The 15,482-nt window shown below is 34.4% G+C and overlaps 1 protein-coding gene across 14 annotated transcripts in view; it reads left to right on the forward strand.

Annotated features, from left to right (window-relative positions):
* Positions 1-15,482, forward strand: part of MLLT10 (MLLT10 histone lysine methyltransferase DOT1L cofactor) — a 259,175-nt gene that overhangs the window by 160,009 nt on the left and 83,684 nt on the right. For all 14 annotated transcript variants that reach the window (XM_072651682.1, XM_072651678.1, XM_072651677.1 and 11 more), the window contains one exon: positions 1,299-1,868. In XM_072651682.1, coding sequence (XP_072507783.1) covers positions 1,299-1,868 — 570 coding nt within the window. The remainder of the gene's footprint in view (positions 1-1,298; positions 1,869-15,482) is intronic.

Here is a 15,482-nt window from a genome sequence, read left to right on the forward strand (position 1 = left end):
GAACTTAAAAAGAAAAATGTTTTATATGCCCATGAAAAAAATTTAAGAACAAAGTTCTTACTTTTGAACTTTATAAAAAATCTCTGTATTCAGATGACTTATGTGTTTTCTTGATAAAAACAGATCTAAATAATATAATTTTTCTGTACATGTAAAAATATTGTGCTGTTAAATTTCTTAACCCCTTAAAAGTTCCTTTTTACTGTTTGAAAGTGTTTCCTTTTGAGTTTCTTTATATTGCTTTAGATAAAACATGATACTGGTCAAGTTTACAAAATATATGTGCTGTGTCAAAAATCGATCAAATTTGTCAGGTCACTTCATTATAAAAAGTATATTTTGCCATACATTTGTCAGAGGAAATGATAATTTAAAATGTTAGTGAGTAAAAATGTATGCTCCTGTGGTGGTCTTATGTAACTTAGCTGAGGATGATGTGAGTTACTCAAAAGAGATATTTAAACACTTTTCCACCTACTACCTTCTTGCTTCCATTTGAGGGGAAGAGAAGGGAGTAAAAAAGGCACCACTACTAGAAAATAAGTTGATTTCATTTCATTTCTAGCTGCTTTAGGAATGGATTGGAAAACATCTAGGAAGTTTAGGTCCTGTCTGCTCCTGAGCATGCCAGCAATGGTAACCTTTATTAGGATGATTGGAACCAAAAAAATGGCAAAACTAATATTAACATTTTTGGTCAAATATAGTTATATAATTAGCTATTCACCTTATCATTTGATCAGATACTCATACCCAGAAAGAAGGGCTATGGTTCATAAAGTATATGAACGCAGTCCTATTTGTATTGTTAATGTTTGAAAGAGGATAAAGTTCCCTTTCCCTTTCTTCTCCCAAGTAAATTTAAAGTCTCGTTAGGTCTCCCTGCAGCTTTTGGTTGTCCAGAGGAAACCCTACTGTTGTTTATAGTCTTAGCCACATTCTACACAGCTACTTGGGGAAAAAGTTGAGAGATGAGGGTCCTCCCAAAAGGTAGGTTCGTGGTGGGATTTTATATCACACGTAAAATAGTTTTCTTAGACTTTGCTTTTTAAGATTAAAATATATATATATATATTTGCCACCATGTGTTTTCCTTTCATCTGTGACAACAATTTTTAAATGTTATGTGTCAGGAAATTCAACATTTTTTTCATTACAAAATAGTAGTCCTTAGTTTTATGTTATATTTTTATTTCTGCAGCTTTCTTTTTTTGCAAATGAATTATTAAAGCTGGTTCACTGATGAAATTTTTTGTTTCCAATTTTCCCCCCTGTCCCACCCTGTCTTTTTACTACAGGAAGTTTTTCAGGAACTCCAGGCAGTGTAAAATCATCTTCTGGAAGTTCGGTCCAGTCTCCACAGGATTTCTTGAGCTTTACAGAATCAGACCTGCGCAATGACAGTTTTACTCACTCCCAACAGTCATCATCAACCAAAGATGTACATAAAGGAGAATCTGGAAGCCAGGAAGGGGGGGTGAATAGTTTTAGTTCCTTAATGGGTCTCCCTTCAACATCAGCAGTTGTTTCACAGCCGAAAAACTTTGAAAATTCTCCTGGAGACTTAGGTAATGCCAACCTCACTACTGTAGGATACAAACGAGTCCAGTGTCCTGGCATTGAAGAGGAAACTGTAAAAGAAAAGAAGAGGAAAGGAAGTAAACAAAATAAGCATGGGCCTGGTCGACCCAAAGGAAACAAAAATCAAGAGAATGTTTCCCATCTGTCTGTTTCATCTGCTTCTCCAACATCATCTGTAGCATCTGCTGCAGGAAGTATAACAAGCTCTAGTCTTCAGAAATCTCCTACGTTGCTCAGGAATGGAAGTTTACAAAGTCTTAGTGTTGGCTCTTCTCCTGTTGGTTCAGGTAGGGATTTGTCCATTTTTATTTTCCAAAACATTTCATTTTTTTTGTGTCTGTATGTTTACGGGGGAGAGAGAGAGAGTGAGTGTCTGTCTGTCTGTCTATAAAATGCATAGATGTGTATATACCCATTTAAAACACTACTTTTTATTGTATTTATATTCTTAACTAGCACTTTAATTTTTAATATTTTATATATTCCAATATTAATTGAGAATCAGTGAAAAAGCTTACAAGCAGTTTATAACAATACTGTTAAGAATTTTGCTGTTTATATAATCTTAAATTTTGCCCGATTTTATACAGCTCCATTATTTTACAAGGTCAAATATTTTCCATCCCACCACAATCTGCAAACTTAATTGAGATTTATTCCAAAGTTCCCTGCTTAAGCTCTGTTAACTTTCTGGATTTCAGATTGAAGTATAGTTATTTTTGTGAATGTTTTGTAATAAAAATAAAGATCATGCAGTTTCCTGAGAATTGGTGTGAGTTTTTAAGTGCGTTTACTTTTGAGATCCTTTCCCTGAAAATTTAGATCTCTGATTCTTGTATATCTGAAGTTTAGTATTCAAATACTATTTTTATTTTGTTAGGACACTTTTGACTGAGTGTAGTAAATGAATTAATTTACATTATGAAAGTCAGTTGTTATTTACTTTGATGCAATGCTATCATTTTATGTTTTCAGTTTGTTAACAATTTTAGTGTTCATCAGTTCAATTTTAGTGAATCATCATAGAACTTACAATCTTGTACCCTTAACTTAAACTTTTGTCATAAATTCTTCTTCTCCTTTTATTTTATTTTGATGGAGAAAGGTAAGGCAATTTGGTTAAGTGACTTGCCCAAGGTCACACAGATAGTAAGTGTCAAGTGTCTGAGGCTGTATTGGAACTCAGGTCCTCCTGACTCCAGGGCTGGTGCTCTATTTACTGCATGACCTAGCTGCCCCATAAATTCTTACTAAGATATCCTTATAAAGTCAGGGTTGCTTGTAAGTTGGTTAAATTAAATCATACTATGTTTTATGAGTCCAAGCAGGGCAAATAGCTAGTAGGCATAGTAGGCCAGTGTTTCTGTGTCAGGGGCTATTTCCAAGGTTATGCAATAAGTAGAATATATTTGTGTGAAAATGTAGAACTCCACTATGTTCTTCCTCCTCTCCATCTTAGGTGTTTCGTAATGGGGCAGTGTACTAAATGATCCACTGTGGTTTCAAGTCCTGACATACATGGATGTTGTACATATTTATAAATGAAAGTATATTAGGCCTAGCATTTTAAAGGCGCATGTGTATATACAGAAGAAAACAGTCTTAAAGCACATTTTAAAATGAGATTCTTTTTAAATTTCTGATTGAAGCATTGTTAAAATAACAAAGCGTTTTAGTTTTAGAAAGGAATCTGGTAAAAACTTACATGTATATAATACTATTTTACTTGTCTTATGCATAATGTAACATCAAGGCACCTTGGAGGAGAGACAGAAAGCACTATGTGCTTACCATGTCAGGCCACCACCGCTCTCTTGACCGTATTTTCCAGGTAGAGAAAGTCTTGGATCCTGAGTTCTCAAGATCCTTGGAATAGCAGTGCCCTCCTCCAAACCACCAGACCTGCTTTTCCAGCCCAGCCTTCACAGTTACCGTTGAGGGGAGAAACCACCTTCCTTATCACCAATAGCAATAGCTGTTGACCAGCTGTCACTGGCAGGTAGATGAGCACAGGAGCTCTTGGAATGAGTGGTGGAATCCTCCACATGATTGGTTTTGCTTCTAGTCCACCCATCATATATGAGGAGGCAACTGCTGTGGAGTAAGAGTGAACCATTTTCCCAGCTGCTAGCCAGTTGCTTTTCCCAGGCCAAACAAACCAGCCTAGCTGAATTAGCAAGGCATCCTGGGATAAAGACAGGAGGCAACATGAATTTCATAGGGTAGGGCCACCTAGCACCAACCCTACTACCCTGATGAAGACAGCCCAGGTCTCTGAGCCCAGGAGTCTTGAGAATGACAATGCTTCCTGCCCAGTGTCCTCAGCCATCATCCTTAGAAGCAACCCCTATAAAGATGCAACCTGGCAATTGCTCCTGTAGGGGCTACAACCACTTGTTATTGAAGGCTTATCAAGACCAAAGTCTTGGGCACTGTGAAATGTTTCAACATCGGAAAAAGATGTGATTTTATCAGTGGAAATGGCATCAAGGAAGAAGCATAGCTGTGAGCTTTATTGTTCTACCTTAAGGACCATAGAACCTTTCCATCTGACTTATAACTTAATATTACATGTGTATCATTTACCCCACTAGAAAGTGAACTCCTTGAAAGTGGGGCCTTGTTTTTATTTTGTTTTATTTTGTTTTTGCATCCCAGTCATTTAGTATAGGGCTTTGCTTGTGATAAACGCTCAATAAATGATTTAATCATTGATTAATAATTTAGAAACATTCCTTGTTTCTCACAATCATGAAATGGCTATATTTGTTCACATTACAAATAATTTTGGTCTTTTGGGGGCTGGAGGAGGTTCCATACCCATGATTTCTTTTTTCTTGGTCCAATCCTTTTTTCTTCTTTTTTTAAGTATTTTCCCCTAGTTACATGTAAAAACAACTTTTAATATTCATTTTTAATACTTCAAGTTCCAAATTCCCTCCATCTCCCCAACCCCCATTGAGAAGGTATGCAATTTACTATAGGTTATACGTGTCATACCAAGATTTCATTGGTACAGGGAAATCCCATAGAGCAGAACTCTTTCAGTTAGTGCAGATCAGCAGTTTATTGTCTTAAAGGGTTGCCAGGGGCATCTATAGATTAGGTAACTTGCCCAAGGTCACATAGCCAAGTATACTTTCTGGAATCAGGATTTGAACTCATACCTTACTTACCCTAGGCATCATTGTCTACTGTGCCAAGTAACTTCTTCATCATACTTACAATAAATTTATTATCCACTGCACTAGAAAGAGCAAAGAGCTAATATTTCACTGTAGACATACTTGATAGGGAAAGTGGAAGGAAACTGACAAATTTTCTTTTTCCTTTGGGCTAAAGAAATTGACCCTGAACTGGTTACTCTGATCTGAATAGATGGCATAGGATTCATGGTACACTGAGTGCTAGATGGAGAATTTAGGAGACCTGAGTCTTAAACCCGCACTGCTATTTACTCATTAGTCTTGGGTGAATTCTTAACTCATCTATGCCTTTGTTTCGACATTTGAAAAATTAGTTGATTGGACTAGATGACTTCTTCTGTCCTTTTTACCTCTCAGTCAACCGGCAAGTGGGAGTCAATGTGCTAAGCATTTCAAAGCATAAAGAAAGTCAGTCACTGCCCTGAAGGAGATTACATTTTAATGGGGGGAGATAATGTATCAAAAGGATCTAAAGAGAGAGAGGGAGACAGACTGAGAGAGTGTGTTTCTCTTTGTGTGGTGGGGGAAGGTACTGGGCTCAGGACTTGGTAGAAGCCCAGAGCAGTCTGGAAAGGATGAAGACATCTTTCACCTGGGCTTCCTCCTTAAATTGGAGGTTTGGGGAAGAACCAGACATTCAAAAGGTGAGACATGTATTTTGGCGAATACTTCCAATATGAGAAGTACTTTTTCATTATCCTCCAAGTATCCTACTTTTACTGAGTTATTAAAAAACTAAAATTCAGTTACAGTATTTTTTCTTGGGTAATGACTTATCTCCTAATATATCAGTGATTGAGCCAAAGACATTATATCCATTCCTAGCCATAATAATTAATGTGTCCTATAACTACATCAAAGCCTGTTTGCTACAATATTATACTTAACATCTTGGAGTATTTCTTACCAATCAGAAAGTATTTATAAAACATGCATATTGCTAGGTGCTGGGGAGACAGAAACTAAATGAACTCACAAAAAAATCATGTTTGAGGGGATTTCTGTTTAAAGTAGCAAAAAATAGTTTTCTCATATACTCCAGCAATGTTTCAAAAAGGACATTAGATCAAATGAAGATCAAGAAATGTTAAGAGAAACAGTAGTGGGTTCCTATCCAGTTTAGAACAGCCAGAAGAGAGCAGTACAAGCTCAAGGCTAAAATCTGCCGTCATTTTTTACTAGGAATAGTGAGAGACTGAAGCCTACCAGTGTTCTGAGCATAGGCGTGCCAGCGGAGGTAGAAACTTATTTTAGAAGAAGTGGAAATGTGGGGATAGAACTGAATAGACCATGACAACTTCATCCAAAAAAATGTGTAAACAGGTGGAACCTATCCTTATCTCAGAGTTCCAAGCTAAGAATGGAGGCTGGAATTATGAGCAAACAGAAGACCTCCAAACACAGTGAAGAAATAATATTGACTAAGAGTTACCAAAAAGATAAACCTAGAAGAAAGTAACTGCCAAAAGAGCCTCTGAGGGAAGAAAAGTGGCTTGACAATAAGGAAATACAAGAACATCTGGAAGAGGTGAAGCAAGAGTTTAACAAAAGGAAATCTGAGCTCTTGGGGAAAAAATCAGGACAGTGAATAATACAAGTCAAGAAACTGGACTTCCCAAGTAGTTGACTTCCCTGAAAAATAGAATGGAGGGACAAAAACTGAAGGCTTACAGTTCTTATAGAATGTTCTTTTTGTGTTCTGCTAGGGGTATAGAAATCCTCATTTCTTTGGTGTTCTGAATTTAATACAAAATTAAAACATTTTCCATCAAGGCTGCTAATTAAAATGAAAAAAGGAACACCTGAGATTTAAATGGAAAACTGAAATAAAAGGACAGCCATTTTTTTACTCGGTAAAATGGTCAAAGGATATAAGCAGGGAATTGTGAGAGAAAGAAGAGACAAACATGTTTCAAATCACTAATAATCAGAAAAAGGCAAATTAAAACAGAGCTAAACCTCTACCTCAATTCTAGTCTGATTGGCAAAGAGGACAGAAATGGAAAATCATAGTTATTGGAGATTCTAAGGGGAAATAGGTACACTTAATGTGCTGTTTGTGGAGCTGTGAATGGTTCCACCCATTCTTGACAACAATTTGAAGCTATGTCCATAAAATCTCAAAATTCTCCATATTTTTTTAAGCTTAGTAATACGACTTCTATACCTACCTCGAAGAGATCAAAGAAAAGAAATTGTGTATACAAAAATATTTAAAGGATGTGAAAAAGTGGATCATGTGGGATATGGTTGTTGAGTATAAAGAAATATTATTGTGCCATAAGATTATGAAATGGATTGTGTATTTTTTTAATAGTATTTTATTTTTAGTAAGATTTTGAGTTCCAAATTTCCTTCTCTCCCAAAATGATAAGCAAATCTGATAGAGGTTATAGATGTGCAATCACACTGAACATATTTCCACATTGATCATGTTGTGAAAGAAGAAACAGAACAAAAAGGGGAAACCACAAAAAAATCCCCCCCAAATGTGAAAAATAGTATGCTTTGTTCTGCATTCAGACTCCTTAGTTCCTTGTCTGGATGTGGATAGCATTTTGCATTGAGTCTTTCAGAATTGTCTTGGATTGTTAAGTATTGCAGAGAACAGCTAAGTCTGTCATGATTGGTCATTGCATAGTGTTGCTGTTACTGTGCAAAAGTGTTCTCTTGGTTCTGCTCACTTAACTCAGTATCAGTTCGTGCAAGTGTTTCCAGGTGTGAAATGGATTATTTCAGTGAAACTTAAGAACTGATGGAGAATAAAGCCAGCAGAACTAAGAGAAATACTTATAAAATAAAAACTTTGGTAAGGAACTCTAATTAGTGAATGACCAATGAAAATTCCAGAGGACCATTAATAAAGCATGCTAAATTCTTTTCATACCAGAGATGTTGTGGGTTCAAGATACAACATAATACATAAAATATTTGATGTGATCAATATGGTGATTTGTTTTGCTTTGAATATGGGCCTTTGGTGTGTTATGTTTGCTTGTTTTTTCATTTTGATAGAAAGAGGTTAATGGGAAAGACTAGTGAGAATAAGGTAACCCCACCTCCATGCCTAGTCAAGGTCCATGAAACTTTTTTTTTTTTTAATGAACATGAAAGAACAGAAAGAAGACCAGAGACAATCAGTGAAGCTGGACATCTTTGAAAGTTACATAACACATTTGTTTCATTTATAAGCAAGCTTTATGTAATAGAGGTTTGCAATATGAAATGCATTCTTCATTTTTTTCTTCTGTTTATTTGGGTATTATTGGAATTTTATTTGGAGTTAAGTTTAGAACAAAAAGAAACATTCTAGAAGAGATATGCAGGGAAAATTGCATTAAGCTTAAAACATACCATAGAAAATAAAATGTCAATACCAAAATATATATACCAAATAGTATAGCATCTAAATATTTAAAGGAAAAAGTTAAATGAATTATAGGGAGAGATTGATAGCAAAATAACAATAATTGTATGATGTGGTGTGTCCCTTTTAAGATCTAAACAAGTAAATTTTATGAAGGAAGTTAAGGAGCTAAATCAAATTTTAGGAAAGTTAGATATCTGGAACTTAGATCAAAAAGAAGTATGTATACTTTTCAACTGTATGTGTACAACATTTAACCATGTGTTAGGTTACACAAAAAGCTTATAAATACATGCAGAAAAGTGGAAATATTAAACATTATTTTCAACCACAATAAAAATTAAATCAAATGGATATTGAAGAAAGAATTCATACTTAGGTATTGATTAAATGATTTAGTTGTAAAGATTGGTCAATCAGTGAATAAATCAGAGACTTAATAGATTCCACAAAGAAAATGACAACACTGAGATAAAACTTTTGGGATCCAACCAAAGCAGTCCTTAGGAGAAAATATATATTTATATTTCTACATGCTTTCATTAAGTCAAAAAGAGAGGGAAAAGATACCAGTGAATTAGATGTGCACCTAAAAAAGAAAACAGCTAGAAAAGCAATAAACCACCAAAAATAGAAATTCTGAAAATTGAAATCAGTAAAATCCATTGCATAGTAAATTAAATTTTTAAATATTGGTAGAACCTAATATTATAGATAAATCATTTGTAATCTGATTTAAAAAGAGAGAGGAAAACCAAATTGCCAAAATTAAAAGTTAAAAAAAAAGGTAGAATTTGTAACAAATAAAAAAAGGAAATTAATAGAGATTTGTCCAGTTATATGCCAACAATAATTACTAATTGGATTGTTTTAAAAAAAAATACACAGTGCTCAGGTGAACAACATGAAATACAATGTAAGTAACCCAGTTTTATAAAAAGAAATTCAACAAACCATAAATGCACTTGTAAAGAAAAAAAATCTTCAAAGCAGAAGGAATTGAACAGTAAATTCTATTAAACATTCAAAGAATAATTAATTTTAGTGTTACATAGTTTTTCTTTATTTTTTTGGGGGGGGGGGGTGGTAAAAGCAGGAAACTGCAAATTCCGTAACAAATATGCTCTTGATGTCTAAGTCAGGAGGAGACCACACACAGAAAACCTATAGGCCAATATCTGTAATAAATATTGTTGTAAAAATATTGAATACAAAACTAGCAATGAAGCTACAAATACATGCAGAAAAAAATTACACTATAACCAAGTTGAATTTATAGTGAGTAGAGGATTAGTTCAGTTGTAAACATAATAGACCATATTAATAACAAAATAATAAAAATTACAGAATTTTATAAAATGACAAAAATTTTTGAGAATATATAATCTTCAGCTGTTTCTGTCAGTCAAAAAATCACCAAGTTTTTATTATTTCCTTATTATGGGCTAGGCACTCTGCTCAGATTGAGGTAAAAACATGCTCCACTTTTAAGGATCTTCTAATTTTAAGAATTCTTCTGATGAGTGAGACAAAAGACAAAAAGATAGCTAAGCTCCTTGAAGGCAGGAACTATAATTGTTTGTATCCCTAACCCTTAATTTTATCAGTCACCCAGTAAGCACTTAATAATGCTTTCTTTGTTTACAGAGGAGATATATACAGTATAAATGGCAGGTCATCTCAGAGGGAAGGTGTTAGAAGTCAGAGTGGAAGGGGTCCAGTGGGCATCTTGCAGAAATTCTTCTCTGTCCTGAGTCTTGGGAGAAGGCAGAAGGTAAAACATTCTATACATGAGAGACAGCCATTGGGAAGCAGAGAGTCAGAAAGTAGATCGTTGTGTACGAGAGACAGCAACTTAGCCCAGAGTAGCTGGGTCCCACAGTACAAAGAGACAAGTGTAAAAAGACTAGAAAGGACTAGATTATGAATGGCTTTAAATGCCAAACAGCATTTTATATTTAATTTCAGTGTTATAGGTAACTACTAAAGTTTCTTGTGTGTGGATGTGACGTGGTCAAATCTGCACTAAAGGAAAATCACTTTGGCAGCAGTGAGTGTAGGGTGATTTGGAAAGGATATAGACTTGAGGCTGAGAGACCAGCCAGAAGACTGTTAGAGTAGTCCAGGGGAGGGGTTTGAGGGCCTGTACACAGGTAGCAGCTGTGAGAGTGAAATGAAAGGGATATATGTGGAGGTGGGATGCTAAAAGCAATACTTGAATATATTGAGTACTCGCCGAGTGTGAGGAGTCACGGAATATACTTCAGTTGTCAGTCTAAGTGACTGAGGGATTGATGGTACCTTTGTCAAAAATAGGAAAATTTGGAAGAAGGTAGGAGTTGGAAGGAAAATACAGGTTCTGTTTTGGACCTGTTAAATTTGAGGTGCCTATAGATGTTCAAAAGGCATTTGGTGATGTGAGACTGAAATTAAAGAGAGAAATTAAGGCAGATCTGGGAGTCATCTGTATGGACATAATTGAACCCTTGGGAGTTGATGATATCCCCCCAAAATTTAGGAATAAATGGACCTTTTTAAAAATATGGTAAACAGTATCTAAATCAGTAAATCTGTAATAGAAAAACATTAGAGGCCTTTCCAGAAAGATCAGGTAAAGCAAAGCAATGTGCATTGTCATCACTAATGTTTAATAGAGTTCTAGATACAGAGAAATTGAAATAATTATAAGAAGCAAGAATCTTCACTTTTTGCAGGTGATATGATTGTTTGCTTAAAGAACTCTAGAAATTCAATTAAAATCAACAGAAATAATGGGGTTAGGGACCAGACCTGTGAAATCTCCCTCCATTTATGCTGATTGGACCTTTCTCTGTACTCTGTAGTCTTAAAAGAGTTGCCTGGGGCTGTGAAAGGTTAGTTTTTTTTTTTTTTTTTTACCTCTCATAGTGAATAATGTTAATAAAGTAGCCGAATATGAAATTAATCCACATATATCATCAGTATTTCTTGTTTCTTACCAGCAGAAACAGAAAAAAGACTTTCTAGTCAAAATTATGACAACATATAAAATATTTCAGCATCTACTTATAAATATAACCATAGAAATTATATGTAACCAACTACAAGACAATCTATAGAAATAAAAGAATACTAGTAATTTATCATTATTGGTCTTTGCCAATATAATAAAAATGGTAATAATACTTTATGTATTTACACATTCAATTCCATAGCAATCAAATCTAGTAATTACTTTATAGACTTAGATCAAATTTTAACAAAATTCATTTGTTAAGAATCTCAAAAAACAAAGGAAAAGAAGTGAAAAGGAAGGTATCCAAGAAGTACAAGAACCAGATCTGAAATTGTATTATCAAACTTTGTATTTTGTATATATGTAATTGCTTAAATTTTAACTACCCCATGAGAGTGTTGTTAGTTCCTCAAGGACAATGAATGTACTGGTATTCCCAGAGTTTAGCATGGTGTCTGACAAATACTAAGTTCTTGTTGACTCATGATCAAAACACTTTATTACTTCTTTAAAAATAAAAAAGTTTTCAGTGGAACAGATTCAGGACACGAACAAGGATCAGCTAAACAGAGTACCATATTATTTAATACGACCCAAGGAAGTATTCACAGTTCTATAAAAGCTGTTTTAGAAAGTGTGAAAGCATTTTTGGAGATGTACTTATATCAAAATCTGATAGCCTTCAAGTTGAATACCTTTCCTAGATTAAGAGGGCATATAAATTAGAGGAGAATTAAAGGAGTTCTTTTTTATAACTGGATCTTGACCAGGCAAGGGATAGGGAGGATCATAGGAGATAAAATAGACAATTTTGATTCCAGAAGATTAAAAAATTTTACATCAACAAAACCTTTGTTGCAAATTTCTGTGATAAAGATCTGAACTCTTAAAAGATGTAGGGAATTGATAGAAATATGTAGCCATTTTCTAATCAAAGAATATGAACAGGCAGTTCTCAAGGGAAGAAATCTTAACATATCAACAACCATATAAACATACTCAAAATACTCATGAGAGAAATACAAATTAAAACAGCTCTAAGGATCTACTTCATACCCATCATATTGTCACAAATGACAGGAAAAAATAATTGTTGGAAGTAATGTAGGAGGATAAGCAATGTACTGTTGGTCCAGTGATCCAAACTAGAAAGCGGTTTGAAACTATAAAAGTTCACTAAACTGTCCCATACCCTTTAGCCCAGCAATTTCAGCTCTAGCCATGTTACCCCCATTGAGATCAAAGAGAAAAATTATCTTTACATACAAAAATATAGCAGCACTTTTGATGTAGCAGAGAATTGGAAATAAAGTGAGTGTTCACCAGTTGGGGATTGGTTAGATAAATTTATGAAATACGAATAATGGAATCATATTAGTCAGGAGTCAACATACATTTGTTAAATGCTTACTATAAGCTATACATAATGCTTATTTTACCATAAAAATGATCAAAAGGATGGATTGAGAGAATCCTGGGAGAACTTATGAACTAATGCAGAGATAGGAGAACTTTTTTTTACGGTGTCCACAGCATTCTAAAGGCAAACAACTTCGAAAGAGTTTTTGTAGGTGCACAAGAAGATATTTTCAGACAGATTCAATAAAAGATAAATTTGATTAGGTCGATTATACATCATTGTTATAAGGGAAAACTTGTGTGGGTATAAGGGAGAGGTGTGAGATGATGATAGTGTTCTTTAAAAAGATACATTTTAAGAAGCTGACGAAATATTTAAAAATACACAAAAGAGCAAAGAAGTTCATCAGAGTTCACAAACAAGCAGGCGGTGTCAGTGCCATCATGTTAAATTTCCATATGTATGCACATGTGCGTGTGGTATTTATATACATTTTAAAAGTCATGTTTAAAAGAATTGTGATCTCTTTGACTGGCCTCATTTGTATCTAGAAATATTAATGTTGGTAATTTTCTAGTTTATGAGAATGTTTTCATCGAAAACATTCAGTAATACTCTATACTATCCATTTATTATTCATTTATGTAATTTTTAAAGATTCATTATATTCTTAGTGTGATTTTTTAAAATTGACTTAATAAATATTATTTGCCTTTCTTAAAAGAATTTCTGGATTTACAATTAAAAAATAGTATCCACATGGGGTTTGAGGAGAAGAGGGAGTAGGCAAAAGTATGCCCCCTAAAATGGTCATTGACACATTTTTTAAAAAGGTACAGAAGAGAGCAGAATGAAATCCAAGAAGAAGTCCTAACAAGCGAGACAGTTTTAAAAGTAACTTGCAGACTTTGTTATATGTGTGTGTGTGTGTGTGTGTGTGTGTGTGTGTGTGTGTGTGTGTGTGTGTGTGTGTGTGTGTGTGTATTTTAAAGTATGAAATGGAAATTCATAGTTTCATATACTATCCTCTTGGTATTCTCTGTACTTTAAATGTTAAATTTTTTTTTTGCTAAGTACATAAAATAAATTTAAAAATAAAAAAAAAGTTTAAAATGCCCATTTGATTAAGCAAAGGTTAGTGACAGTTGTCCATTAAAGTCTTATTCTGATGTCTCAAAATGGCAGGCTATGCCATCCTTGGAAAGTTTTGACTTTCTGATAAGCAGTCTTGCCCGCTGTCTAACAATCTACCATGCTAAACCTGATGAGACTTATCACTAGAAAGCTAAACTCTGGCAGGGATGGGTGGAGCAGGGCACATCAATTCATGAAAACCTTCTTCCAAGGACATGAGAGTATTGCAGTCTTTATCTGTGGAAGAACATCCTCAGAACTTTTGAACTCTTGAGGTAGTACCTGTACAGCACAACGAAAGGCAAAATAATTTGTCAGCTAGGACAGGACCTGTTATCAAATAGGAGAATTTACAGCAGGACTCAAGAAATCAGAATTTAGAAAGACAGCAAACTGGAAAGCACACTGGAGATTCTTGTAGTGTTAATAAATAATAACTTTGTGTAGCAGTTCTAAAAACCTGGAGAAAACCATAAAATGAACTAGAAGCAGAGGTCGTAGACTTTTAGCTATGTCTAGGTTTGGTAGCATGATTTTGTTGGAAATATGGCTAAAGTTATTTTCATGTGGAAAATATGCCTACTGTAGCTTTCATCTAGTTTTTATACTTTTTTTCTCCTTAGAAAAGCGAAGTTAGGACTGCTCTAAAAAGCTATCTTATAATATTTCTCCTTTGAATCACCAAACTGTTCTTATTTGGATAGATAGTATTTGAGGAGACTTTTTATACACTTGAGAATATATATTTCTGTTTAATGTGATTGTTATAGAAGGATATAAACTATATCATGTATGGTCTTCTAAAAATATTCAGACCACAGTTCCATAGAATAATGGGATATCCTTTCCCAAAATGATAATTTTAATATCCATTAGTGAATTCTTTTTGTTTTGAACTAATATCCACAGGAGTTAATGTAACATAGTAGATAAAGTGCTGGCCTTGGAAATAGGAAGACCTGAGTTTAGTTCCTGTTCAAGCCTTAATAGCTATCTAACTCTGAGGAAGTCATTTAATTTATATATGCCACAAGCCATCTCTAGGACAGGGAGTTTATCAAAGATCCTTCTATATTCCATTATCTTTATTTGTCTCAGATAGCTAGTGGCACAGTGGATAAGAGTGAATGCTGTACCTGGAGTCAGGAATGCTTGAGTTCAAATTGAGTCTCATACACTCAGCAGCTTTGTGACTCTTAAGCTTAATGGTAGTAACAAGAGCACCTACTTCCCAATGTAGTTGTGAAGATGAAATAATGTTTGTACTTTTAAAACTGTGAAGTGCCTTAGTAGCAATGCTTGTTGTGGCTGTTGTTACTGTCATCGTTGTCGTCATCATCGTTACCATATTGACTTGTCTTTAGCTAGGATCCGTAATCCGTTTAGCTTCCAGTAGATCTGTTAACTTCTTTAAGTGCTACTTTTATGTAGTTGATATAAATAGTAAAGTGAAAAGAATAAAGCAGGAGGAAAGGAGGAGTGTGAATATCAAGAAACCATTGTTCAGAGAAAGAATTGTGCAGATGATGGAGAATAGTTACAGACTCCCAGTAAGTGATTGTCTTAGGTGCTGCTGCGCACTTTTGACCTCAAAGACCAAATCAAGTGACTTTAAAAAATAAATAGTAGGTCATATTTCTATAATACTTTTGTTTATAAAGTATTCTATTACACAGAATTTAGTCGTTCCTCTAGTATTGTTATTTCTCTTTAGGCTATGTTTAAAAGAGAATAACTGGACTTCTGTGTCAATTAATATATTTTCCGTCCTCCTGTGTTTCAAAGAGAAATCATTATTATAAAAGGCAGTCAGAGGCTGTGACTTCAGTCCTGTTACAT

Source organism: Notamacropus eugenii, chromosome 3, assembly GCF_028372415.1.
Source record: "Notamacropus eugenii isolate mMacEug1 chromosome 3, mMacEug1.pri_v2, whole genome shotgun sequence".
NCBI classification, from domain to species: Eukaryota; Metazoa; Chordata; class Mammalia; order Diprotodontia; family Macropodidae; genus Notamacropus; species Notamacropus eugenii.